Raw genomic sequence first — 27207 nt, 5'->3', positions numbered from 1 at the left:
GTTTGTGACCTGTGAGGAATATCCTTAGAGCTGCTGATGTAAATTTGGAGAATCCCCGAGTTAGAGAAGTAGGGATAAGAAACTTGTCTACCTTCTCCATGTCCTTTGATGGGGCCAAAAAGGAAAAAGAAGAGTGGTGGTGGTCGGTGTAGTTTGTCTTTTCAATCTTACGGGAAACAATGTTCCATGGGTGGTCCTTTGTAAGCCTATGGAGGATTTTCTGATTGGCTTTCAAGACTTGATCCTGCATCTGTGAGCTGATCCAGCATGCCAAGGTAGGCAACAGGAGTGTGAGCATGACATTGGTTTATTAAAGGAGTGACCCTGCCACCCAGACCTTCAGCCCTCTATGCCACCTTCTTGCAGCCTCTGTGCAACTTCTGGTCATTACCTGGGGTAGGTAAGGAATTGGGAATTGCAGACTGGTGCCTTTCTGGGTTAGGACTTTGGAAGTGGAAAAGGGAAGTGTTAAGGACTGATTAATGAATTTCAGCTCATTTGGCACTGAATTAGATCCCACTGGACCCAGGATAAATCTGTTCTTGTTTATGAATAGGAAAATTAGAACCTCCCAAGGCAAGGGAAGGGCGGCCATAGAAAATGAAGGGCAAGTTACTCCCTTGTAGCAGAGAATGGGATTCCCTATCGACAGTAGTATGCTGGTAAACTGGCTGGCAGGGTGAAGGAAGCCATGCCTTTTTGCAGTTGCCCAATTTCTAAAGTTTTAAACTTACCAAGGCCACCTACTTAAACAATTTCCTAATACGTAACAGTTGGCTCTTGCAAGCCATACAAGCTTGCGCCAGCACACTGCTGCAGACTTCCAAGTATTTGAATTCCCATTATGTGCTCAGGTATATTCTGTGTGGCAGGAGATGCTGAAACAGTGTTTATTCTGAAGAGCTTTGTCATTTAATTGACAGGCAAGAAGCTGGAGAAACATCGACAGAATGCAGTCGTGTGGCATGAATTAAATATAGTGGTCCAGAGTGAGAAGTTGAGTGCTGGAAAGATCATGAAAAGGGGAGCATATGTAAGCTAGGCTTGAAGGATAACGATAATAGCTAACATGTGGTCATAGCAGTTCCAGACTCTGTACTAAGCATCATGCATACATTATTTATATTAATCTTCAGAAATAGATACTATCCCCCACTTTACACCTGAGGAACCTGAAGTTTAGTGAGATTAAGTATTTGCCCAAGTTATATAGATATGACATCAATTTAGTGTTTTAGTATGTCATTATTGTGGCTAGGAAGGAATAAGGCCAGTATTTGGAGCCTGGTCACTTCACTGCAGAACCCACACTCTTGCCCACTGCATCAGATTGCAACTGAATATTAAAAGGGGGGCTTTTCAAAGAGAGGAAAAAAGTCTAACAACAGTCCAAGGTTCGAGATTAGGTAGGAATCAGAATATTTGAGTTCTAGTCTTCATTTCACTTAACCATATATGTGGCCTTAGTCAAACCACATCTTCCCTCTATGCCTTGGATTGAGGGACTTGAATTAGATGGCCACTCAGTTCTTTTTTATTTCTGACATATTGTGAATTTTAAGTTATAAAAATGGGAATGAGTATGCCTTTCTTAAGGGACAGTGAGAGAATGTGCCCTGCTAGGGCACATTGAGGTTGGCAGAGGGAGTAAACAGAAGAAAACAAACTATAAAGGGTGACTCCCAAGTGGTAGAAAGCAGAGGCAGAAAAATGTTGGAGCTATAGACTCAGCTGTTCCATTCGCAACACCCGACTAGCTCCAAATGGAAGGGTCAGTGGGGTGGGGACATAACAGAGAAGATAAACTGGTGTTTCGTGTTGGATGTTCCTAGAAAGCCTACTTCTCTATCGGTGGCTCAGTAGCAGGTGAGAGCTAGATTTAGGTCATTTCTGAGGATCCTTGAGTGTCACTCCTTTCCTAGCATTCATAAATTTAACAGATATCAATAGAGCACCTGCTATGTTCCAGGCGTTGGCACAGAAGCAAGACTAATCTGGTCCCTCTGCTTGTTGAAGTTACAGTCCAAGAGGAGAAATACATAATAAGCAAGTTACACATTTTGATAGGATTATAAGAATTGGGGTTTTGTTGGATTAGAGTCAGGGAATGTCTATGACTTCAACGTAACAGATAGGAGGGGACTGAGAGTGGAAATGGTAAAACCAGTTAGACTGTTACAGACATCGAGCCAAGATGTGCTCAGTGATGAAAGAGTGCACAAATATCACAAAAATAAATGATAAATTTTTATTGACTCAAATGTGATATTTAATACGGTTCTGGAAGATATTGGTCCTAAAAAGGAGGTTGAAAGCCCATGGGGTTAATTATAATGGCAGTATATGAAAAATACATGAGTCTGGTTTAAAGTAGGTAGTTCAAGAGATGTAGGACAGAAGAGTGACATGAACAGTTTTAATCACAGATTTCTAAGCAGAGATAGGCTTAGAGGTAGGTTTCAAAGGAGATTAAACATGTTTTGGAAGAGATTAATAATCCCATGGTTTATAGCATTTAAAGGAAATGTTGCTCAAAGTATAGAAAACTACAGGTGGAAAAGATTTGTTTATAAAGAGTTGTGATTCCAATGAGAAAGGAGACAAATCTCTGAACAAAACTGCTTGCACAGGAAGCTCTGACCTCAGAATGGAAGCCAGGCCACCTTAGGGGCATCACATCAGTGAGAGTTCAGCCCCTTATGCTACTGAGGCATACATGAGCCCACAACAGTATGACTGGGGTTTGATTCTGGGTTCAAAAAACTGAAAAAGGATGTAGTCCAGGAAAAGTGGTGTAATGGTAATGATTAGGAAGGAATAGTCCACCAGAAATTGAGGCCTACACAGGAAGATAATCGTAGCCCACTACACGTGTTTGGCCCAGACCAAGGTCATCTCTTTTGGGGACATTTGAGAAGTTGTGGAGTGAGAAGACAGCAGCTCCAGTTGTTGCCCGTAATCTTACCACCCCCAATAATTACTGCTAATGCTTTTGTCATTCACAACAACCTCTTACCAGGGGGAGGACCTGTAGTTCTCCAATTAAAAATTTCCCTAGCTGGGTGCGGTGACTCATGCCTGTAATCCCGGCACTTTGGGAGGCCAAGGCGGGTGGATCACCTCAGGTCAGGAGTTCAATACCAGCCTGGCCAACGTGGTGAAACCCTGTCTCTACAAAAATATGAAAATTAGCTGGGCATGATGGCAGGTGCCTGTAATCCCAGCTACTCTGGAGGCTGTAGTGGGAGAATCGCTGGAACCCAGGAGGCGGAGGTTACTGTGAGCCGAGATGGTGCCATTGCACTCCAGCCTGGGCAAAAGAGTGAGACTCTGTCTCAAAAAAATAATAATAGTTTCCCCAACATTTTATTATGAAAATTTTCAATATGTAGCAAAGTTGAAAAAAATTATACCCATATATCCACCATTTCAGATCCTACAACTTAAAATCTTGTTTTATCATATTTCTTCAACAACTCCTTTTATTTTTTGGTGGATTTCAAAAAAGTTGCAGGCATCAGTACACTTCTAGACATTTCAACATGCCTTAACTTTAGTGCAACATTTGTTTATGGGTTGTTGGGTTTTTGTGTTTTTTTTTTTTTTTTTTGGTAAAATTTTACAATCAGATGTGTACACTCAGTGTTCCTTTAGATGGAAGTGGCAAATGCACACACTCCTGTGACCCACATTCTTAGAATGCTAAGAACGTTTCCCTTCCCACTGGGAGCTCTCTGCCTCTGCTCAGTTAATACCTGCCCTTCCCCTGGGGGAGAAGGGAGGACAACCAGTGTTCTGAATATTTACATCACAGATTCGTTTTGCCTGTTCTGAAACTTCATAAATGGAATCTGTTTATTCTTCATTTTTATTCAGGTTACAGATACTAATAGATTTTTTTGTTGCTGAATAGTTTTCTATAAACATCACTATTTGTTCTCATATTGATGAATATCTGGGCTGTTTCAGGTTTTTGGCTATTGTGAATAAAGCTGCTGTCAACATTCTTATACAAATCTTTTTCCATTTCTTTTGGCTAAAAACGTAGGAGTGGAATCGCTCTTGGGCTAGGTGTATGTTAGGTTTTTTGATAAACTGCCAGACTGTTTTCCAAAGTGGTACATTTAATGCTTTCACTAACAATATATGAGAGTTCCATATCCTTGCCAGCATTTGGTAGTGGTCTTTTTAATTATACTTTTAGCCATTGTGGTGGGTATGTAACAGTATCTCATTGTGGTTTTATTTTTCATTTCCCTGATAACTAACGCTGTGGATCACTTTGCTTATTTCTGATTCACATATTTTCCTTTATGAAGTGCCTGATCAAATCTTTTGCCCATTTTAATGTACTATCATTTAATATTGAATTGTAGGAGTCCTGCATTTAAATTTCAAAGTTGAACTGTACAAGATCAGGATACGGGAGATTTACTGTTACACATCACTTCAAGGCCTGAAGTGTGACTTGAGCAAAAGCACATTCACCATTTGTTCAGCAAATGGTTATTAGTACCAGCTATATACTAAGTACTAATACTAGTGATACAGAGATAATATCCAGCCCTAGTTCAAGGACCCCATAGTTTACAGGGTAGACAGACAAAAGTAAAAATTGTGGTGTGGCTTCAATGTTAAGTCAGTCACTAAATACTTACTGATAAGTATCTACCGTAGGATAGATAGATACTGCTGTGGGTCCTGGAGCTAGCCAGGGTTCCTACTCTAGTATAGCTTATTTTCTGGAGTGTATAAGGAGGGAGACAGAGTGCAAAAGCCCTGAGGTGGTAAATAAGGTTGGTGTTAGGTATATGTGGATCAGAAAGGCCAACCTGGCTGGAGGATAGTTGAGTGGCTAGATGACTAGTTAGGCAAGGGTAAGGTCTTGCAGGGCCTTGAAGACCGTGGTGAGAACTTTGGGTTTTATCTTAAGTGTTTTGGAAAGGCATTCCAGAGTTTTCAGTGGAGAAATGACATGATAAGGTTTCTGTTTGGCTAATAAACCCAGAAATGTGTGTGTGTGGTCGCAGAAACACTGATAAGGAAACATCGCAGTCATCCAGAGCAGAGACAAGAAAATCCTTCTTGGGGAAAACAGGCAAGGGTTCATAAAGGAATAATGTCATATTAGAACCATGGATGACAGGACATTTGCTAGGCAGGAAAGTCAGGCATGTGTGTTAGATGAACCAGAAATAACTTTGGATGACTAGTTGGGTGGGTGGGTGGGTGAGTGAGCGGCAGGAGGTAGAGCTGATGGCAAACTGGGAAGGGCTTTGAAGGTTGATCTAGGGATGCAGGGTTACCAAATTGCACAACTACCAAATTCTATGTAGGTATGTCCTTTGGAGTTGTGCAGCAAGGTAGCTTTGCTAGGGAGTTTGGCTCTGAACCTAAAGGCAGCTATATGGGGCTTTTACTTAGGATAGAGACTGGAAGCTGGCATCTGGGATGACCAGGTGGGGCAGTGCTAGGACAGAAACCAAGCAGGACGCAAGAGACTAATAAGGCCTGAAGTTAGGTAGGGGTTGTTGAACTGGAAGTGGAGGCTTTGGGCTTAGAATGAACAGTCAAGAAGATTTGAGGTGTGGATTGGGGGGAAAAGCTAATGAGGCCTTTTCATTTATTTTGCTTGTTTTGTTTTTGTTTTTTTATTTCATATGAGGCCTTTTAAAAAATACAAAACGGTATAAAATATTGAAACAATACAGAAGTATGGAGTTCACAAAACTCTCATCTTCCACTCCTTTGAGCTACCGAAAACATTTGGTTTATCTTCCATTTTTCTGTGTGTGTATTTATTTATGTTTGTATTCAAATCTATTATAAAGATACACCTACAATTGAAGTTTAAAATGGAAGTTTACAATTGAAGTAAAAAAATGGTCATACTCTTCTTCTTATTATTATTATTATTTGAGATGGAGTCTCGTGTACAGTGCCGTGATCTCGGCTCACTGCAACCTCCAACTCCCAGGTTCAAGTGATTCTCCTGGCTCCCGAGTAGCTGGGACTACAGGTGTGCACCACCACACCCAGCTGATTTTTGTATTTTTGGTAGAGACTGGGTTTTACCACGTTGGCCACGCTGGTCTTGAACTGACCTCAAGTGATCCGCCTACCTCGGCCTCCCAAAGTGCTGGGATTACAACAGTGAGCCACTGCGCCTGGCCTTTTTTTTATTTTTTCATAGGATACCAATATAATAGAGTTCTGGCTTGTTTTTTAGCCAGTATTCAGCATTCCGTTGTTCAGATGTATCATATTTAGTTGATAGACCTTTAAGCTGCCTTAGATTTTTCACTATTCCCAGGCATTAGTGAAATGAGCATTTTTTTATTTGTCTCTGTACTGTGTAAACACTGCCTTGGAGAGCATGTGAGGTGACATGCATGGAGTTCAGATTGTGACTTGGGGGAAGCTGTGATCCTGATCCCTTGAGGGAGTATGTATTCTGCTCTGGGTCTGTCCTTGGGGAACCTCCAAGGGAGTGATCAGGATGGTCAGAAGTCTGCAGGCCACATTCTAGGGGCAACAGTCAAGAGAACTGCGGCTGTTTCTCCAGATTTCAGCTGGGACTGTTCACAGCTTCCAGGTATCAGATGAGTTCTCATAGGGAGATAGGGTAAGGCCTTGCCATGGAGCCCTAGGCTGAGGAAGAAGAACTACCAGGTAGAAGTAAGAATTCCACAGAGTTAGGTCAGTTTGGGTAGGATTTGTATGGACCTAGACTTTCTGATGATTGGATTGTAAGACTGGGTTTTCTATCACTGGGAGTGTTCATGCAGGGGCCAGGGTGCTGTGGAGGGGCAGTATGTGAAGCAAGTTGAACTCTGAAGCATTCCAACTTTGATAACAGCATTCCAGATGGAGACTATGAGGGACCAAGACGGGGTGCTGTGGGCTGCGAGGGAGGAGCGATTGACTGAGGCTAGTATAGGGGAGGGCTGACGCTGGAGGCATCTCAGGGTATAGCTCTGGGAAACCTGGAATGCTGAGTGAAGCTCAGTGAAAGATCTGACCTCATGTGCACTGCTGGTGGAGTGGTCTTCAGGTGTATGGGCTAAGGGGGACACAGGGATAACAAGAGGTCTGAGGGTGATTGTTATGGTGGCTGCAGGAGGGCGGAATACCCAGGTGTTGTCATGGTGATCCATGCAAGAAAATAATGTTTCCAGCAGAGGGAAGGGGTGAATCAGAGAAGCTTGGTGCTGCCTGATTACAAGGGCAAGACATCAGTTAGTTTGGAGCTGGCTGGGCTGGAGATGAACTTTCAGATTTAATTCTGCAAATACGTATTGTCTAGGTGCTTGATAGAGCAATAAACAGAACAGCTAAATATTCCTTTCTCACAGAATTTATATTCTAGTGGGGGAAACAGCATATACATGGATATAATGTTAGACATTGTGAAAAAGCAGAAAAGGGGTATGCAATGCCAGAGGCAGTGGGGTTGAAATTTTAGAGGGGCTAAAAGGGAGAGCCTATATATATATATATATGTATATATAAAACAGGGAAGATTATTTTGTGTAAAGACTTGTGGGGAAAGGGAGCAGTGAGCCATGTGGATATAATGCAGAGAAAGAACACATTCCAGGTACTGCAAAGTGTTTGGGGTAGAAACAAACTTGGCTGGCTGGGTGTAGTGGCACACACTATCATGCCAGGACTTTGGGAGGCTGAGGCGGGTGGATTGCTTGATCCGAGGAGTTGCCCAGCAGTGTGGGCAACATAGTGAGACCCTGTCTCTACCAAAAAAAAAAAAAAAATTAGCTGGGCGTGGTGGTGCACACCTGTAGTCCCAGCTACTTGGGAGGCTGAGGTGGGAGGGATCGCTTGAACCCAAGGGGCAGAGGTTGTGGTGAGCTGAGATCTCACCACTGCACTTCAGCCTGGGTGACAGTGAGACTCTGTCTCACAAAAGAAAGAAGGAACAAACAAATTTGGCTTATTTGAGGAGTGACAAGGTGGCTGAAATGGAGTGAGCAAGAGAGATGATATTACGAGATCAGGTTAAAGAAATCTGGGCCTTCCAGGACCTTATAGGCCGTGGTATAGTTTGGATTTTTTCTTTTCTTTTTGGAGACGGCGTCTAGCTTTGTTGCCCAGGCTGGAGTACGGTGGCGTGATCTCAGCTTACTGCAACCTCCACCTCCCAGGTTCAAGCGATTCTCCTGCTTCAGCCTCCCAAAGTGCTAGGATTACAGGCGCCCACCACCATACCAGCTAATTTTTTTATTTTTAGTAGAGACAGGGTTTCACCATGTTGGTCAGGCTGGTCTCGAACTCCTGACCTCAAGTGAGCCACCATATCTGGCCAAGTTTGGAGTTTTTCTAAGCTCAGTGGGAAATGGGAAATATTAGAGGGTTCAGGCAGAGGCGTGATATGACCTCACTTTTTTGTTTGTTTTTTGTGATGGAGTCAACCTTGGTCCCCCAGGCTGGAGCACAGTGGCGCCATCTCGGCTCACTGCAAGCTCTGCCTCCCGGATTCACGCCATTCTCCTGCCTCAGCCTCCCGAGTAGCTGGGACTACAGGCGCCCGCCACCACACCTGGCTAATTTTTTGTATTTTTAGTAGAGATGGGGTTTCACCATGTTAGCCAGGATGGTCTCAATCTCCTGACCTTGTGATCCGCCCACCTTGGCCTCCCAAAGTGCTGGGATTAGTGGCTTGAGCCACTGTGCCCAGCATTTTTTTTTTTTTTTTTTGAGACGGAGTCTTGCTCTTGTTGCCCAGGCTGGAGTACAGTGGCACGATCTCGGCTCACTGCAACCTCCACCTCCTGGGTTCAAGCAATTCTCCTGCCTCAGCCTCCTGAGTAGCCAGGATTACAGGCACGCGCCAACATGCCTGGCTAATTTTTGTATTTTTTTTTAGTAGAGATAGGGTTTCACCATGTTGGCCAGGCTGGTCTCAAACTCCTGACCTCAAGTGATCTGCCCACCTTGGCCTCCCAAAGTGCCAGGATTACAGTCATGAGCCACCGTGTCCGGCCTCACTTATGTTTTAATAGGATCACCCTGATTGCTGTATTTAGAATAGCCTGTTGGGGTGGAGATGGGGGAATGGAGGTGGAGACAGCATAGAATAAGGGAGACCAGTTGAAGAGGCTAATGCTGTAAGCCAGGTGAGAAACGGTGATGGCTTAGATTGGGCAGCAGCAGTGGAAATAGTGAGGAGTTGGCCATTAGCAGTAGAGGTGAGGAGAATTAGTAGGGGGATCCTAACTCCACCACAAGAGTTAGGTCCCCAGGGTTAGTGAGAAATCATTGGAAGAAGATACTTTGTGGAGGATATTATCTGGATCATAGTTATATTTGGGGTTATGTTAGGATCAGAACTTGGATTAGGGTCTGACCTGGGGCCAGTAAGGGGGTCAGAAAGATTCACTGGTCTTTGCAAAGACCAAGATTAGAGTCTGGGTTTGGACAGCCCTATTGGGATTAAGACAAATTTTAGGGTGAGGATAGTTTGGGGTCACAGTTGTAGATGGAGGCTAGTACCCCTTTTCAATATCTTCAGACCAGGGTTGGTTGTATCTGCCATCTTCTGTGCCAGTGAGCTCACCTAGGGGTGGAGGGGTTTGGAGGCTATAAGGCCTTCTCTTCCTTGGGTGTCACGGGGGTGGACGTATGCTCAGCCCTGCCTGGGTGACGCCTGCTGGCCTTCCCAAGCTGGGACCTGCAGTCGGGGAAGGGGAGAGAAGGCTCCCTGGTGCTTGACCCAGCTCCTTTTCCCTCAGATGGCCCAATGCGTGACCTTGGTTCAGCTGTCCATTTCCTGTGACCATCTCATTGACAAGGACATCGGCTCCAAGTCTGACCCACTCTGCGTCCTTTTACAGGATGTGGGAGGGGGCAGCTGGGCTGAGGTGAGGCGGATTATGGAGGTTAAGGTTGTGGAGGGAGGCTAGGATTGTGTTTTGGGGTGGAGGCTGTGACTGTGATGCTTACTGGCCTCTGCCCACAGCTTGGCCGGACTGAACGAGTGCAGAACTGCTCAAGCCCTGAGTTCTCCAAGACTCTGCAGCTTGAGTACCACTTTGAGACAGTCCAGAAGCTACGCTTTGGAATCTATGACATAGACAACAAGACGCCAGAGCTGAGGGATGATGACTTCCTAGGGGGTGCTGAGTGTTCCCTAGGACAGGTATGTAGGACTGGGGATTAGGATCCTTCAGATGCAGGTCTATGAGACAACCTAGCCTGCCTGGAGGCAGGGGGCAAGCAGGACCTAACCCTGCCTGTTATCCTGAAACTCCCTTCCCTGCTTTTCCCCAGATTGTGTCCAGCCAGGTACTGACTCTCCCCTTGATGCTGAAGCCTGAAAAACCTGCTGGACGGGGGACCATCACGGTAAGGAACCCAGCAAGTGTTGGGGAGGGACTTAACATCAATGAATTCATGAGGTGATGTAGTCTCCCCTACCTAGGTCTCAGCTCAGGAATTGAAGGACAATCGTGTAGTAACCATGGAGGTAGAGGCCAGAAACCTAGATAAGAAGGTGTGTCTGGAAGTAGGCCCTGGTAATCCAAGAGTTAAGGGGCCAAGGATGGTGTATGGGGGATGGGGGTGTGGACAGAGGGATGGCTGAGTCTTGTAACTGGGGTCTCGCATTGGCAGGACTTCCTGGGAAAATCGGATCCATTTCTGGAGTTCTTCCGCCAGGGTGATGGGAAATGGCACCTGGTGTACAGATCTGAGGTATGAGACCCCTGGGATTGGGTGGGCTGGGGTAGGAGAGAATCTCCTGGGGCCTGTGACTAGCAAGGTTTGGAACTCAGGGAGAAAGAGACTGCAGGTGAGTAGAGAAGTGTGGCAGCTCCTCACAGGCCATGCCAGAGCTCACTGGAGGCCTTGGCCTCCACCTTCAGGTCATCAAGAACAACCTGAACCCTATATGGAAGCGTTTCTCAGTCCCCGTTCAGCATTTCTGTGGTGGGGACCCCAGCACACCCATCCAGGTGAGGAGCTTGCCTCCTGAGTGGACTGCACTGAGGAAGAGAACCTGGGGAGGGACTTATTCTCATCTGCCACCTGACTTGTTTATGTCCACACACACCTTCCCCTCAGGTGCGATGCTCCGATTATGACAGTGACGGGTCACATGATCTCATCGGTACCTTCCACACCAGCTTGGCCCAGCTGCAGGCAGTCCCAGTGAGTGCTGGTCCTGCCAGGGTTGTGGAAATGGGCCTAGGTAGCTAAAGCTTGGGGGAGAGAGGAAGGAGAAGGCAGCTCAAGTCCTTGACTGATGTTCTGAGAATTTCCTACCCTAATTTTTCTGTCCTCACCAGGCTGAGTTTGAATGCATCCACCCTGAGAAGCAGCAGAAAAAGAAAAGCTACAAGAACTCTGGAACTATCCGTGTCAAGATTTGCCAGGTGAGACAAAAGCCCATATAACCAAGGCTCTGATTCCTGAGCTCCATGACACCAACTGCTATCACCCCAGGCATGACCCTGGTTTCATTTGCAGGTAGAAACAGAGTACTCCTTTCTGGACTATGTGATGGGAGGCTGTCAGATCAACTTCACTGTAAGTTGCTTTACCAAGGGCAAGAGAACAGGTCTGGGGCTCAGGGTGGTCTTTAGCTGCCTTCCTCACCTCCTCCCAGGTGGGCGTGGACTTCACTGGCTCCAATGGAGACCCCTCCTCACCTGACTCCCTACACTACCTGAGTCCAACAGGAGTCAATGAGTACCTGATGGCGCTGTGGAGTGTGGGCAGCGTGGTTCAGGACTATGACTCGTGAGTACCTGCTTCTCTTGGCTATACATGCTGCCTGCAGATGCTTCAGCCTCTGGACTTACAGTCCCCTCACTGCCTCTTGCCCAATACACTGTCCTCCCACAGAGACAAGCTGTTCCCTGCATTTGGATTTGGGGCCCAGGTTCCCCCTGACTGGCAGGTGAGCTCCCTCTCTTTCTGCCACTCCTGTTTTCAGTTTCAGGGTCCTGATTTTGGGGGATGTGGTAAATTTACTTGCTACCTGGCACTCAGCTTTAAGAGGAGATGCAGGGATGGATTCCTGCAGGCATGTAGACAGCAAGTGCTCAGGACTCCATAGCTCCTATAGGAATCTTGGCACACGCCAGTGTCCTTTTTCATTCTTAGCAGAGGTCATGGGGAAAGAACCTCATTTTCATTCTTGTCTCCAGGTCTCCCATGAATTTGCCTTGAATTTCAACCCCAGTAACCCCTACTGTGCAGGTAAGTTTCCCCATCCACCCTGAGGCAGGTCAGTTTCCCCATCCACCCTGAGGCAGGTCTGTCCACACAAAGAGGGGCAAGCCTGCATGAGTAAAAGGAAGAGTGGGGCAGATACCTGCCTTCATTGTCCAGAGGGTGGATTTTATTTAATTTTAATTTAATTTATTTTTTGAGAAGGAGTCTTGCTCTGTCACCCAGGCTGGAGTGCGGTGGTGCAATCTTGGCTCACTTGCAACCTCTGCCTACTGGGTTCAAGCAATTCTTCTGCCTCAGCCTCCCAAGTAGCTGGGATTACAGGCACTTGCCACCATGCCTGGCTAATTTTTGTATGTTTAGTAGAGACGGGGTTTTGCCATGTTGGCCAGGGTGGTCTCGAACTCCTGACCTCAGGTGATTCACCTGCCTTGGCCTCCCAAAGTGCTGGGATTACAGGTGTTGAGCCACAGTGCCCGGCCCAGAGGGTGGATTTTAGAGCTAGGCCTCTGGAATCAAATCGTCATGCCAAGCCAGGAGTGGTGGCTCATGCCCGTAATCCTAGCACTCAGTTGCGAGGCCAAGGTGGGTGGATCGCTTGAACCCGGGAATTCGAGACTAGCCTGGGAAACATGGCAAAACCCCGTCTCTACTAAAATTACAAAACTTAGCCGGGCATGGTGGCAGGCGCTTGTAGTTCTAGCTACTCAGGAGGCTGAGGTGGGAGGATCACCTGAGCCCAGGAGGTTGAGGCTGTGGTGAGCCATGATCATGATCATGCCACTACACTCCACCCTGGGTGACAGAGTGAGACCCTATCTCAAAAAAAAAATTCATGCCACATGACTTGGGGCAGGTTGCTTAATCTCTGTGTGCTTTGGTTTCATAAGAAGACTAAACATAGGAAATTGAATACTCAAGGAGAGGATACAAGTAAAGCAGTAAGCCTGGTACTTATTAAGTGTTCTCCGAAAAATGGTATCTGTTATGTTATCATTATTATCTTTGCCTAGAAGCTAACAGGTACTTATTTGAGCATCACTGGAAGCCTTGTTTACCTCCTTACAGGGTGCATTTTGCCAGAGTCCACCAAGCCCTTTTGTTTGGGGCCAAACCTTTTGACTCCCCAGTACCCCCAGGTGGGCACAAGCTGAAGTGGAAAATCTGACCTGACCTGATCTGATCTGGGTTTTAAAATTTTAATTTTGTATTTCAACATAAGTTCAGACTTAGAGAAAAGTTGCAAGAATAGTCATAGGAGCTCAGTTCCTTGGAACTCAGGGGTCAGGGCCTGAGTTCACAGGGACTCTTCACCTTTATCCCAATTACCCTAACATAACATTTTACCACATTTGTTTTCTCTTTTCTCATACATGTATACAGTGTATATGTGTGTGTGTGTGTATGTACACATGTATACATATACACACACATTCACACATTTCAAGGGAAAAAAGATTAAAAATGTATGTGTTTATGTATGTACACACATGTATACGTGTGTTGGAGAATGCTGTAGTGAATAGCCCTGCCTCAGGTTTGCCTCTATGGCCCTGCCAGCTTTGTACCCATCATTATCCACCTGGCTTTTTACCTCTGAATACTTCAGTATCTCCTAAAATCAAAGACTCTTTCTTACATTATCACAGACCAATCCTCAAAATCAGGAAATTAACATCTATGCTATTATCCAACCTATAGCATTTATTCAGATTTTGCCAATTGTCCTAATGTCTTTTACAGCAAAAGAAAATCTCAGATCACACATTGCATTCAGTTAGCACATATCTTTTTATGTGGAAGACTTCTTGCCTTTCATGATATTCACATTTCATGATATAAACAGTATATAGGCCAGATATTTTCTAGAATGTCCCTCAGTTGGGTTTACCTGATAAATCCTCAGGATTAGATTCAGGTTGTACATTTTTGGCAGGAATACTACCAAAGTGATGCTGTATATTCTCAGTGCATCGTATTCAGAGGAACATGATGTTGATTTGTCCTATTACCAGTCATGTTAACTTTGGTCACTTAGTTAAGGTAGGATCTACCAGGTGTCTCCACTATACAAGTACTATTTTCTCCTTTCTGTTTAGTAAGTATATTTTGGGAAAAGACTATATAAATACCCATCACATATGCATCAACATTCCCCTCTAGTTTTTTTATTTTTTTTATTTTTTATTTTTTGAGATGGAGTCTCGCTCTGTCACCCAGGCTGGAGTGCGGTGGCGCGATCTTGGCTCACTGCAAGCTCCACCTCCCAGGTTCACGCCATTCTCCTGCCTCAGCCTCCCGAGTAGCTGGGACTACAGGCTCCCGCCACCACACCTGGCTAATTTTTTGTATTTTTAGTAGAGAAGGGGTTTCACCATGTTAGCCAGGATGTTCTCGATCTCCTGACCTCGTGATCCGCCCGCCTCGGCCTCCCAAAGTGCGGGATTACAGGCCTGAGTCACCACACCCGGCCTTAGTTTTTTATTTTTTAAGTGATGGGGGTCTCACTATGTTGCCTAAGCTGGCCTTGAACCCCTGGGTTCAAGCAGTCCTCCCTCCCACCTCAGCCTCGTGAGTAGCTGGGATTACAGGCACATGCCACTGTGCCTGGCTATACTCTCTAGTTTTAACATCCATTGATGATCCTTGCCTGAATCAGTCATTTCTGTGATTGTCAAATGATTGTGTAATTCTTCCTTCTACATTTATTAGGAGATTTCCCTTCTCCCCCAGTAATTAATCCATAGTACGGATCCTTATGTATCAAATGGATCATTATTAAATAGGTTATAATCTGATGCTCAAACTCTCCTGGATTTGTCCAGGAGAATCCCTCTCATCTGGGTGTTAATTCAAGCTGTGATTTAGGGCAAGTCTCCCTCCTCTCTTTGAACCTTAGTTTCCTCATGTGTAGGAGACAGTTAAGTACCCTGGTTTACAAGGGTGAATGAATGAAATGCACCCAGGTTCTGAGATCTCCTGGGCTGGGATGGGGTGATTTCAGGACTGGTGTAGTCCTGAGAGGTCAGGATTTTACGGTATTTCTTGCTCTCCTCTGCAGGCATCCAGGGCATTGTGGATGCCTACCGCCAAGCCCTACCCCAAGTTCGCCTCTATGGCCCCACCAACTTTGCACCCATCATCAACCATGTGGCCAGGTTTGCAGCCCAGGCTGCACATCAAGCGACTGCCTCGGTGAGAGTCGTGGGTGGCAGTGGCAGTGGTGGCAATCAAGGGCTTCCTTGAGGGTTATGGAACAAAGGACTTTTTTTTTTTTTTTTTTTTTTTTTTGAGATGGACTCTTGCTCTGTCACCCAGGCTGGAGTGCAGTGACACGATCTCAGCTCACTGCAACCTCCACCTCCTGGGTTCAAGTGATTCTCCTGCCTCAGCCTTCCTAGTAGCTTGGATTACAGGCGTGTGCCACCATGCCCAGCTAATTTTTATATTTTTAGTAGAGACGGGGTTTCACCATGTTGGCCGGGGTGGTCGCAAACTCCTGACCTCAAGTGATCCGCCTGCCTTGGCATCCCAAAGTGCTGGGATTACAGGTGTGAGCCATCGCACCCGGCCTGTAACAAGGGACTTCTTATGAGTGTGGGGATGTGTGGCTGGGGTGTTTGCAGGGGTTTGGGAGGAGGATCTGCTTCAGGACATGAATGGGTTGTCCCCAGCAATACTTCGTGCTGTTGCTGCTGACTGATGGTGCTGTAACCGATGTGGAAGCCACACGTGAGGCTGTGGTGTGCGCCTCGAACCTGCCCATGTCAGTGATCATTGTGGGTGTGGGTGGTGCTGACTTTGAGGCTATGGAGCAGCTGGACGCTGATGGTGGACCCCTGCATACACGTTCTGGGCAGGCCGCTGCCCGCGACATTGTGCAGTTTGTACCCTACCGCCGGTTCCAGAATGTGAGTGGGTGCAAATTTGATCTGGGAGTTTACCCTTTCACCTTTCCCTGATGTGAGTAGGGTTGAGGCCCAAGGGATGCTCACCTTTTCCTCTAAGTCTGGGGTATGGTTGGGTTCTTGGGTTTGAAATACAGACTTTGGACAGCTGTTCTGGGCCACCACTGACTTTTCCCTTTTCTTGGCAGGCCCCTCGGGAGGCATTGGCACAGACCGTGCTCGCAGAGGTGCCCACACAACTGGTCTCATACTTCAGGGCCCAGGGTTGGGCCCCGCTCAAGCCACTTCCACCCTCAGCCAAGGGTCCTGCACAGGCCCCCCAGGCCTAGGTTCTCTTGGAGGCTTGGCAAGTCCTCAATCCTGTGTCCCAGAGGTCCCTCTGGGCCACAACCCAACCCTTCTCACTCTCCTCAGTGCTAGCCCTTTGTATTTTTTGATACTTTTGTACTTGTTTCTGCCTTTGCTGCTCTTGATCCCACCTTTGCTCCTGACAACCCTCATTCAATAAAGACCAGTGAAGACCAATGCTTTGCCACCACTCTCTGTGTGTTTTTAGGTGGGAGGCTGCTATGAGCAATGTTTACATCCCCTCTCCACACCTCAGTTTGTTGACTTAGGGGTTGTTAAGTGAAGGATGCCTCTGGTGTAAAGCCCCACTCAAAGTTGAGTATTTCTGGGCAGATATCTATTCATTCTAGGGACACTGACTCACTGTTTTTGAAAATACAGCCAGGGGTGGTGTCATGTACCTGTAGTCCTCAGCTTGGGAGGCTGAAGTGGGAGGACTGCTTGAGCCCAGGAGTTCCAGAGCAGGTCTGGGCAACATAGCAAGACCCCATTACACACAGAAGAAAAGGAAATACAAAGTTTGAATGTAAGCTAAACACCCAGCCTTCGCCTTCCCTCCCTCAGGGCAGAGCTGGGCTGGGAAAATACAAAGATGGAAAGTGTCAGACCTCATAAAAAGCAGCAAAAGGAGAAGGATGGATGACTTTTAAGGTGGAGCAAAGGCTATGTTAGACTTCCTGGAGGGGAGGGAGTAGTGGTAATTTTGGTACTAAAGACAGGTGAAAATCCTGAATTTTTTTAACAGCTAATTTTTTCTTAATAGATTAATACATGTATTCATTGTAGAAAAATTCTGGCTGGGCGTGGTGTCTCATGCCTGTAATCCTAGCACTTTGGGAGGCTGAGGAGGGCAGATCATTTGAGGTCAGGAGTTCAAGACCAGCCTGGCCAACATGATGAAACCCCATCTCTACTAAAAATACAGAAATTAGCTTGGTGTGGTGGTAGGCGCCTATAATTCCAACTACTCAGGAGGCTGAGGCAGGAGAATCGCTTGAACCCAGGAAGTGGAGGATGCAGAGAGCCAGTATTGCACCACTGCACCCCAGCCTGAGCTACAGAGTGAGACTCTGTCTCAGAAAAGAAAAAAATTTTAAGTGCAGAAAAAATACCACTCAAACTCCCATGTCCTGATAAAACATATTGGGCACATAACTTTTTGTCTACACATACTGTTTTAGCATGTGTTAAAATTTGTTCTTCTAATTTTAAAATATGTGCTTGTTAGTATGAAGCTATTTCAAATATAAATATTGTACAAATAGGCCAGGCGCAGTGGCTCACACCTGTAATCCCAGCACTTTGGGAGGCCGAAGCAGGTGGATCACAAGGTCAGGAGATTGAGACCATCCTGGCTAACACGGTAAAACCCTGTCTCTACTAAAAAATACAAAAAATTAGCCAGGTGTGGTGGCGGGCACCTGTGGTCCCAGCTACTCGGGAGGCTGAGGCAGGAGACTGGCGGGAACCCGGGAGGCGGAGCTTTCAGTGAGCTGAGATGGCGCCACTACACTCCTGCCTGGGCGACAAAGCGAGACTCCCTCTAAAAAAACACAAAAAACAAAAACAAAAAACACATTGTACAAATAGTGGAGTAGGTATGGGCCCCTGTTTTTCCTAGATCTGAAAAATAGATTTTCATCAATGGGCTATTTATACATACTTGGACCTTTTTATTTAATACATTTTGGTGTCTCACCTATCAGAACCTATTGCTTCATTGCTTTTTTTTTTTTTTTTTTTTGAGATGTAGTCTCTCTGTATTGCCCAGGCTGGAGTGCAATGGTGCGATCTCAGCTCACTGCAACTTCTGCCTTCTGGGTTCAAGCGATTCTCCTGCTTCCGCCTCCCAAGTAACTGGGACTACAGGCACGCACCACCATGCCTGGCTAATGGGGTTTCACTATGTTGGCTGGTCTTGAACTCAAGACCTCAGGTGATCTGCCTACCTTGGCCTCCCAAAGTGCTGGGATTACAGGCATAAGCCACTGCACCTGGACATCTTTTTTTTTTTTTTTTTTTGGTAGGAGTGTACCTTATTTAGCTTATCTCTTATTTATGGAGATTTGAGTCCTAGTTTCTTTCAATGCTGTAATGAACATCCTTGTACATATATGTCTGTGCACTTAACTGGAATGTTTCTGAAGAAACATTTGTTCTTAAAAGTGGAAATGCTATATCAAAGGTTATATTTAAAATTTTAATAGATATTGCAAATTATCCTTCATAACAAAAATTATGGTCAAACCCCTTTTGTTAATCTGACAGGTAAAAAAAAGAAGCAAAAAATCATTTTTAGTTAGAATTTATTTTTTTATTTTATTTATTTATTTTTTTGTGACGGAGTCTCACTCTGTTGCCCAGGCTGGAGTGCAGTGGCACAATCTCAGCTCACTGCAACCTCTGCCTCCCAGGTTCAAGTGATTCTCCTTCCTCAGCCTCCTGAGTAGCTGGGATTACAGGCATGCGCCAGCACGCCTGGCTGGTTTTTGTATTTTTAGTAGAGACGGGGTTTCACCATATTGGTCAGGCTGGTCTCGAACTCCTGACCTCATGATCTGCTCACCTTAGCCTCCCAAAGTGCTGGAATTACAGGCGTGAGCCACCACGCCCAGCTTGAATTTATTTAAATATGAAGGATAGGTATATGGTTATTTGTAAATTATAGTTCTTCTCAATAGCCTATTCATAGTCTGTATGTATGTGTTATAGGTTTTGTTAAGGTTATTAGCCCCTTCATCTCATACATGTTGAAAATATTTCTTCCCAGGTTGTCTTTTTATTTATAGTGTCCTTTGGCATATAGAATTCTTTTAATATGGACATATTATTTATGCCAGTTTAACTTGCTTTTTAAAAAGTTATCCATATATCATTTATTATTATTACTATTTAGATAGAGTCTTGCTCTGTTGCCCAGGCTAGAGTGCAGTGGTGTGATCTCAGCTCACTGCAACCTCTGCCTCCCAGGTTCAAGCGATTCTCCTGCTTCAGCCTCCCTAGTAGCTGGGATTACAGGCGCGCACCAGTATGCCCAGCTAATTTTTGTATTTTTTTTTTTTTTTGAGATGGAGTCTAGCTCTGTCGCCCAGGCTGGAGTGCAGTGGCGCGATCTCGGCTCACTGCAAGCTCCACCTCCCAGGTTCAAGCAATTCTCTTTCCTCAGCCTCCTGAGTAGCTGGGACTACAGGTGCCTGCCACCACGCCCGGCTAATTTTTTTGTACTTTTTTTAGTAGAGATGGGGTTTCACAATGTTGGCCAGACTGGTCTTGAACTCTAAACCTCAGGTGATCCGCCCACCTTGGCCTCCCAAAGTGCTGGGATTACAGGCGTGAGCCACCATGCCCAGCCTATATATCATTAATTCCTTTCAATGGCTTCAGACATTCTCTTATATTACCATTTCTATTGGCTGTTTATTTTTTATAACAGTTTATCTACTTGGTTACTAAGTTTCCAATTTTCTTTATAAACAATGCTGTTAAATTTCCTTATAAATATTACCTTTGAATACATCTATGTATTCTATGGATACATTCTTAGAAATGGAATTGCTGTGAGTAAAGAGTACAAAAAGTTGTAAGGCTTTTGGTTCCTGTTGTGAAACTGCCCTCCAGAAAAGCTGCATTAGTTCATAATTCTAAACTCAGGCTTTGATAAATAAAAAATAAAAATAGGCCTTGAGAGCACTCAGTGGAGTTTTTTTCATCTTCAAATTATAAAAAAAATTCCCCAGATTATTTATTTATTTATTTATTTATTTATTTTATTTGAGACGGAGTCTCACTCTGTCGCCAGGCTGGAGTGCAGTGGCACGATCTTGGCCCACTGCAACCTCTGCCTCCCGATTCAAGTGATTTCCTGCCTCAGTCTCCCAAGTAACTGGGACTACAGGCACATGCCACAACGCCCAGCTAATTTTTGTATCTTTAGTAGAGATGGGGTTTCACCATGTTGGCCAGGATGGTCTTGAGCTCTTGACCTCATGATCCACCCTCCTCAGCCTCCCAAAGTGCTGAGACTACAGGCATGAGACACCACGCCAGGCTGAATTTCACTTCTTAAAGGTATAAACACTATTAGTAGTCTGTATATTCTTCTAAAGCATGAACACATTGGGAAGGTGTTAATGCCTACATCTTATTTTTTTGTAGGAGCGTACCAGTCTCACTCATGGAGATTTGAATCCCAGTTTTTTTCAAACAATGCTATAATGAACATCTTTGTACACGTATCTTTGTGCACTTAACAGGAATGTTTCTGAAGAATTTGTTCCTAAAAGTGGAAGTGCTAGATCAAAGGGTATATTTAAAATTTTAATAGATATGGCACATTGCCCTCCAAGATGGTGCATGTTGCTTTGCTCATGCTGGTCCTCCTTTCCTACCCCTAGGTAGAACTCATTAATCCTTTGTTGCCTTCTCCTCTGTCTTTTTTCCCTGCAATTCCACTTTTGACCCTTAGAGTGAAGAATTCTTGGATCTGTAAATGCATTGTCCTGTTTTCTGGAGCCTCTTTCCCGTCAGGCTCCTTGAGGGCAGGGACTGGTGAACACTAAATCATCTATGCTGTGCCTCACACAAGAGCTGGGAACTCAGGTCTCAGTAAGACAACCTATGTAGGGGCTACCAGGCCTGCATCAGCTCTGTGACTCAGAAGCTTCCTAGAGGTTGTCAAGTCTCGTTAGCTTTTGAGTGTGTGCCTGCAGAAAGGGGGTAGCTACCCCTCCACCTGTACCTAGCAGGAGTTGGGCACTTTCCCACTGGGGCTGGGAATTGAGCACAAAGGTGGGTTCAGGCTGCCTGCAGCTCTGCAGTTAGAGGACCGCCTCTGGAGGCAGGTGGGCCTGGGTACTGCTCTGGTGCTGCCTTTCACTAGCTGTGTGACATTGAACAAGTTTCCTGACCTGAGCAGCTTCCCTCTCTGGTTGTGAGAATGAAGTTAGGTAATGTGTGTAATGTCCACAGCACTGTTTCTTGTACATGGTAGGCACTCCATAAACAGGAGCTGCTATTACGATCTTGATCTAGACTTCTCCAAGAAAAGAGGATGCATTGGGAAGTCAACCCCACCATACTTAGATTCAATGGCAGGCAGAGCTCTCCCAACAGAGCCCCCCAAAGCACTGATCCAGCATCCTTCAGCAGAACTCAGTTCTACTCCAACAATCAGCATGTTTAATGGGGCCCCCCTGTGGCACTGCCCTCTGCCCCCTCTGAGGTTCGCACACCATGGGCACGGACTCGATACAAGCACGTGAAATGGGGGTGGCCCCAGTTGCTTAGAATCTGGATCTTCACCTTGGGAAAGGCAGCTGGGGGGTCATTCTGGGGAGACAAATGGATCATGCCAAGGGCTGTCCTCCTCCTGGGTCATTCATCCCTCACTGCCCCACTCCCTTGGCACCTTCACCCTAGAGACAAACACACCTGCAGGTGGAAAGTCTGAATCTCCGATTTCTCAACATCGAAGGTGAATTTCCCCAAGGAAACTTCAGTTTCATCATCAACCTGGAGGCCCTGGTGGGTGAAGAGTGAAAGGAGGAACTATGAGGGGGACAGGTGGAGGGGGGAGAAGAAAACTGCTGAGGATCTTCTATGTATTCAATAGCTATATGCATGTTCTCATGTATTTTTTGATGGTCGTATACTGTGATTGAGAATGTGGGCTCTAAGAAACCAGGTTTTATTTATTTATTTATTTATTTATTTATTTATTTATTATTTATTTGAGACGGTGGCTCTGTCACCCAGGCTGGAGTGCAGTGGTGAGATCTTGGCTCATTGCAAGCTCCGCCTCCCGGGAAGAAACCAGGTTTTAAATTTAATCCTGCCAACTGATAGTTGTGTTACCTTGGACAAATAACGTCCCCTCTCTGAGCATTACTTTCTTCATCTTTAAAAGGGGAGGTAATAACAGTACATTATAGGTTGTTTTGTGGGTGCAAAGCAGGCGCGGTGGCTCATGCCTGTAATCCTAGCATTTCAGAAGGCTGAGGAGAGCGGATCACTTGATTGAGGTCAGGAGTTTGAGACCATCCTGGCCAACATGGTGAAACCCCATCTCTACTAAAAATACAAAAATTAGCCGGGCATGGTGGCGCACGCCTGTAATTCCAGCTACTCGGGAGGATGAGGCACAAGAATCACTTGAATCCCAGAGGCTGAGGTTGCAGTGAGCTGAGATCGCACCACTGCACTCCAGCAGCCTGGGTGACAAGAGCGAGACTCTCTCTCAAAAACAACAACAAAATAAGAATGCCTGTAAACTGCTTGGCACGGAGTAAGTGCTTTGCAAGCAATAACTAATATCTGGATATGGTTATGACTATAACCTACAGCAGCTCTGAGAGGCAAATAGTAGTATCTCCATTTTATAGATGAGCAAGCGAAGACTCAGATAATAGCACCAGTTCTCAAGATTGCTTGGGGCTCTCTAGGCAAAATCCCCCACCTCCTGACCTCGTCCGCACTCACAAAGACCGCGAAATCGCGGGGGGCGCTGTTGGCTCCTCCGGTGTGCTCCACGCTGGGCGGTGGATGCTGCAGAGTGATGTCGCTCAGCTGCACTCGGCCCGGCAGTTGGATCACAACCTGGCCTTGGTCGCCTTCAAAAGCCCAGCAATTCCCAGGGAACACGTGGGGCTGCAGGCGGGCGGAGGGACCATCAGAACCGTTGGACAGAACGACTGCTGCCGCTCTCCAGCCCGGGCCTCAGCTCGACCCCATCCATCCGCCCGCCCAGAACTCCACCTCCAGCCCGCCCAGGGCCCAGTCCCCAGCATTGCCAGGTCTCTCCTTGGGTTAAACGCCATCCTCGGGCTCGTCCAGAGCCCGACCCAGGCCAAGCCAGGCCCCGCCTAGCGCCACGCCCTCGGCTCAGCCAAGCTCCGCCTGTAGGGCGGGGTTTTGGTGCTTTTCCCAGCGTCCCGCCCCGGGTCCCATCCCGGGATGTTTCCAGACCCACCTCCAGGATAACCGTGGGCGGCCGTGCGTAGTTCCAAAAGCTGAAGCGATTCCAAAAGTAGGCAGTGTTCCTGTCTGCGTAGTCGTGGGATGTCTTCCGCAGGTCGATGGAGGCTCCTGGAACAGTGAGAAGTAACCCTCAGAGGCTCCCAGGCCTTGCCGGGAGTCGGGGCGCGGGGGCGGGGGGTGCTGTCCGAGGCTCTGTCTTCGGCTGGTCAGGTGCATGGGTCTGTCTGTGTCAGTGTCTTGGCCTCTTTCCTGTCTGCGTCTCTGTCTTCCAGTGTCTCCGGGTCTTACCCACAGAGCTCAAAGCATAGTCGGGCTTCCGCACAAAGTCCTCATTCAGCCTCTGGAACACGAGCTTGGCCACTCTCTGCAAGGAGGGAGGGGGAGGCCAGGAGGGGCGAGGCTTGCGGGCTGCTTTTACAGGTGGACGGGACCTCTGGGAGCTGGTTGCTTTGGGATGGACTTCGTGGGCACCAGGAGAAATCCCGCAGGGCTCTGGGCGGAGCTTAAGTCTCAGGACCCTGAGAGCAGGGATCCATCAGGGGTTTCCAAGGTGGGCCGGGGCTCACCTCGCTGTTGGCTGCCCGAACAGTGGACACCTCCTTGTGGAGTTTATCCAGCTCGGCCTGGAGCTGCTGCAGCTGCTGCCCCTGGGAGCGCACGCGCTCGTGGTACTCACTGGAGGTGGGAGGTGGGCACCGTAGGGTTGGCTCCCTGTCCCCCTGGACACCTCCCAAAGGCCCCCACGCCTTCGAGGTTCTCAAAGAAGCAACTTTGAGCCCCCCAATTTCCCACCCTAGGTGCCCTCTTTCACCTTAGAGTCAGCATTTCCTTAGGTTCCTGTTGGATGAAGGGACAAAACACAGAGCCGCTCAGCTCCGGTCGTCCTTGCTCCTACCTCAGCCTGGAAACGGCCAGGGCTTCCTTTTTGAAGACTGTGTCCCCTTTCCTCGACTCCTCCTTGACCTCCCAGTATCAGAGCCCCCAAGAAACCCTCAAGCACAATCCCTCATAAATCTGTTAATATCCAGCCCTTCTTAAGGATTGTAGCCTCTGGCATTAGCCCCACTCCAGCAGACCAACAGTCCAGGGGATCCCCACAATCTCCAGGTTCACAACCTGCCAGCCCCCCTACCCCAGGACAGTCTCCCCAACTCACATTCTCCAAAGGAGAGACCAGGTACAGAAGCCCCAGCCAGAATGCTGGAGAAAGAGAGGGAGGGGTCTCAGGAGAAGGAAAAGGAAGAGAATGGGTTTCCCCGGCATAGGGGGAGAGTGGAAAGAGGCTTGAGGGGGTTAAGCCTGGGGAGGACCGTGGGAGTCTGAGGGGGAATTAGGGGGTTCTGCAGGGGAATGCCAGGAGCTGCAGGAGCGAGGATGTAGGAGAAAATGTGCTGGGTTTGCCTCCAAAGCACCCAGGGCAGGGGCTCCAGGGAATTCACTGCCCCTCACCTGATAGAAAGAGGCTCAGCAGCGACACAGCCGTGAACAGGAAGCGGATGGAACAGACCTCCCTGGGGAACCGGAGGGAGGCTGAGGCCCCGACCTGCTCAACCCTCCAGTCCCCACCCCAGGGTCCTAGACCCAGCTCCTGCCAACATGACTCAATCAGATCTGAATCGGCTCAAGCGCCAGCAAGGTCCCGGCCCTGCTCCCCACCCCCTCCAAAGAGCGGCCCCTGGGGCGCCAGCGTCCCTCCCTCTGACCTGTACATGCTGACCAGCACGTCTCCTGCCAGGGATAACGACACGCTCAGCCCCTGGAAGAGCAGGCCTGAGGCCAGGACAGAGGGTCAGAGAGAGGCCCACGGCAGGGAGAGGCGGGGGCTCAGCCAGCGTGGTGTCCGGGTTCAGAAGGGGCTTGGGAGGGGCCGGGGTTGGGCCTGGGGCTCAGAAAGAGAGGGGTGGGCTAGGATAATTAGAGGGGGGCTAGGAGAATGAGTTGAGGCTCGGAGAGGGGCTCGATACTCAAACGGGAGCCGGGGGCTCAGAGAGAACTGGAGTTCGGACAGGGGAACCCGAGGGTCAGAGGGGATCGCAGCCGGCCTGGCCCATACTCAGAAAGCTCTTGAACACCCGCGGGGGAGGCATCTCCTGCCTCAGATCCAGGGTCGGGAGAAGGTCGAGCGGCTCCTCAGAGACTACTGGAGACCCAGTCGGTTCTGCGGGAACCCAAGGGCTCCATTGGGGCCTTGCGGACCACAGACCTATTTTCCCCTCGAGACCCGGCCGCAGATTGCTCAGTCCAGAAGCCAGAAAGCTGGGAAGCCTCTCACAGGCTTTGGTCCCACCGCAGCCCTATCCCGGCTCCCGCTCTGCCCTCTGAAGCCCCGCCCCTCAGGGAGGCTCCGTCAAGAGTTGGTCTCCTGGCCGGGCGCGGTGGCTCACGCCTGTAATCCCAGCGATTTGGGAGGCCGAGGCGGGCGGATCACCTGAGGTCGGGAGTTCGAGGCCAGCCTGATTAACACGGAGAAACCCCGTCTCTACTAAAAACATAAAAACTGGCCGGGCATGGTGGCGCACGCCTGTAATCCCAGCTACTCGGGAGGCTGAGGCGGGAGAATCGTTTGAACCCGGGAGGCGGAGGTTAAGGTGAGCCGAGATCATGCCATTGTATGGCATGGGCAACAAGAGCGAAACTCCGTGCAAAAAAAAAAAAAAAAAAAAAGAGTTGGTCCCACCCCCAAACGGATGACCCGCCCCCAGCCTTAGATCTTGGTGGAACCCAATTGTCCTGGGAGCCACTCACGCTAACATTGAGGCCGCGCCTCCTCAGTGGCACCCAACCACAAGATTTTCCCCTCCCCTTTCCATAACCGTCCAGGACACCGAGGCTCCGCCCCTTAAGGGATCTCATTTAGCACCATCCCTTCACCCTACAGGACCCACCTTGTAGGAGGTGCCCAGATATCATCTTAGCCCCGTTCCCGCCCAGCACCGCCCTTTAGGCCCCGCCCCCTCCACTGGCTCACCCGGGGTCGACCCCGCCCGCACCCGAGGCCCCGCCCCTCACGGTTGCCGCGCCACAGGCTGTCTGCCAGTTGTGGCTCCGAGGCGCCGGCTTCTGCTGAGAGCTTCCTGCCCATGTGGTTCCTCCGGGCACTCCCGCGCTCAAGGCGGGCTCACCGCAGCTCGGGCCCCGGGCTCTTCTGCCCTCGGGCTCCCCAGGCCCCGTCCCCGCTGACCGGAGCCCTTTGCTGTCCTCCGAGGTGATGCTCATTGAGCTGTTCTCGCTGAAAAAGTTGGGCGTGTGCTTGCGCGAGGACGAGGCCGAGCCCGGGCGGGAACTTCGCCGCATCCTGACCCCCTGCTGCCTAGTCACTGACGCTAAAGCCGCCGCCGCGGTCGCCGAGGCCTTGGGGCCTCCTTCAGCCGCTGCGCGCCGCGGGGACCCCACGGACCCTGCGTGAAGTCGGCAGGACCCGCGGTCGCACCTGCCCTCCCGCTGTGTCCCGGCCGGCTGCTGACGTCACAGAGGAGCCTCGGTCTCCGCGGGCTGCCCTGGCCGCGCGTCACGGAGCTGGCCGTGACGTCACCGGGAGCTGTAGCCATGGCAGCCTCTCCTTCTGACTTTGTTGTTGTTTAAGAGACAGGGTCTTTCTCATTGCCCAGGCTAGAATGCAGTGGCCTGATCATAGCTCATAGTAACTTCGAATTCCTGGGCTCAAGCGATCCTCCCGCCTCGGCCTCCCAAAGCGCTGGGAGTACAGGCTTCAGCCACCGCGCCCGGCCTCTTTTAAAGCAAGCGATGATGTCACAGCACTTCCCAGAAAACCCCATCTAAAATG

At 48.2% G+C, this 27207-nt stretch overlaps 2 protein-coding genes across 32 annotated transcripts in view; one reads left to right on the top strand and one right to left on the bottom strand.

The window, feature by feature from the left end:
- Positions 1-16625, top strand: part of RBM12 (RNA binding motif protein 12) — a 38764-nt gene extending 22139 nt beyond the window's left edge. For 15 of the 27 annotated variants that reach the window (XM_054466567.2, XM_054466558.2, XM_054466565.2 and 12 more), the window contains 15 exons: positions 9750-9878; positions 9977-10156; positions 10288-10362; positions 10439-10510; positions 10630-10710; positions 10881-10970; positions 11080-11166; positions 11304-11390; positions 11485-11544; positions 11624-11757; positions 11863-11917; positions 12168-12219; positions 15254-15387; positions 15867-16103; positions 16289-16625. In XM_054466567.2, coding sequence (XP_054322542.1) covers positions 9750-9878; positions 9977-10156; positions 10288-10362; positions 10439-10510; positions 10630-10710; positions 10881-10970; positions 11080-11166; positions 11304-11390; positions 11485-11544; positions 11624-11757; positions 11863-11917; positions 12168-12219; positions 15254-15387; positions 15867-16103; positions 16289-16429 — 1614 coding nt within the window. In that variant the 3' untranslated portion in view covers positions 16430-16625. The remainder of the gene's footprint in view (positions 1-9749; positions 9879-9976; positions 10157-10287; positions 10363-10438; positions 10511-10629; positions 10711-10880; positions 10971-11079; positions 11167-11303; positions 11391-11484; positions 11545-11623; positions 11758-11862; positions 11918-12167; positions 12220-15253; positions 15388-15866; positions 16104-16288) is intronic. The other 12 variants (XM_054466574.2, XM_054466572.2, XM_063659182.1 and 9 more) reach the window with 1 other exon arrangement.
- A 2863-nt stretch (positions 16626-19488) lies between these two features.
- On the bottom strand, positions 19489-26956 carry SPAG4 (sperm associated antigen 4). 5 transcript variants are annotated; one of them, XM_054466544.2, is made up of 12 exons: positions 26414-26952; positions 25477-25581; positions 25127-25193; positions 24873-24934; positions 24580-24623; positions 24235-24260; positions 23990-24098; positions 23712-23787; positions 23416-23531; positions 22926-23093; positions 21879-21968; positions 19489-21776 (listed from the first exon to the last, which is right to left on the bottom strand). In XM_054466544.2, exons 1-12 carry the CDS (start codon positions 26715-26717, stop codon positions 21627-21629), a joined length of 1317 nt encoding a protein of 438 aa, XP_054322519.1. In that variant the 5' UTR covers positions 26718-26952; the 3' UTR covers positions 19489-21626. The 5 variants fall into 5 exon arrangements, with proteins under 5 accessions (XP_054322519.1, XP_054322520.1, XP_054322523.1 ...); XM_054466546.2 differs by having other exon boundaries at positions 19490-21776; positions 26433-26956; XM_054466549.2 differs by lacking the exon at positions 26414-26952 and adding an exon at positions 25852-26060 and having other exon boundaries at positions 19490-21776.
- Between the last annotated feature and the right edge of the window lie 251 nt (positions 26957-27207).

Source organism: Pongo pygmaeus, chromosome 21 (genome assembly GCF_028885625.2).
Source record: "Pongo pygmaeus isolate AG05252 chromosome 21, NHGRI_mPonPyg2-v2.0_pri, whole genome shotgun sequence".
NCBI lineage: Eukaryota > Metazoa > Chordata > Mammalia > Primates > Hominidae > Pongo > Pongo pygmaeus.
This window is presented reverse-complemented; position numbering and strand designations above follow the sequence as displayed.

Coding starts and splice junctions, on each gene's coding strand:
- SPAG4 (XM_054466544.2), bottom strand. CDS start 26,717: ATGCGGCGAAGTTCCCGCCCGGGCTCGGCCTCGTCCTCGCGCAAGCAC. Junction 25,582..26,413: donor CGTGAGGGGCGGGGCCTCGG/GTGCGGGCGGGG, acceptor GGGTTCCCGCAG/AACCGACTGGGTCTCCAGTA. Junction 25,194..25,476: donor GGTGTTCAAGAGCTTTCTGA/GTATGGGCCAGG, acceptor TCCTGGCCTCAG/GCCTGCTCTTCCAGGGGCTG.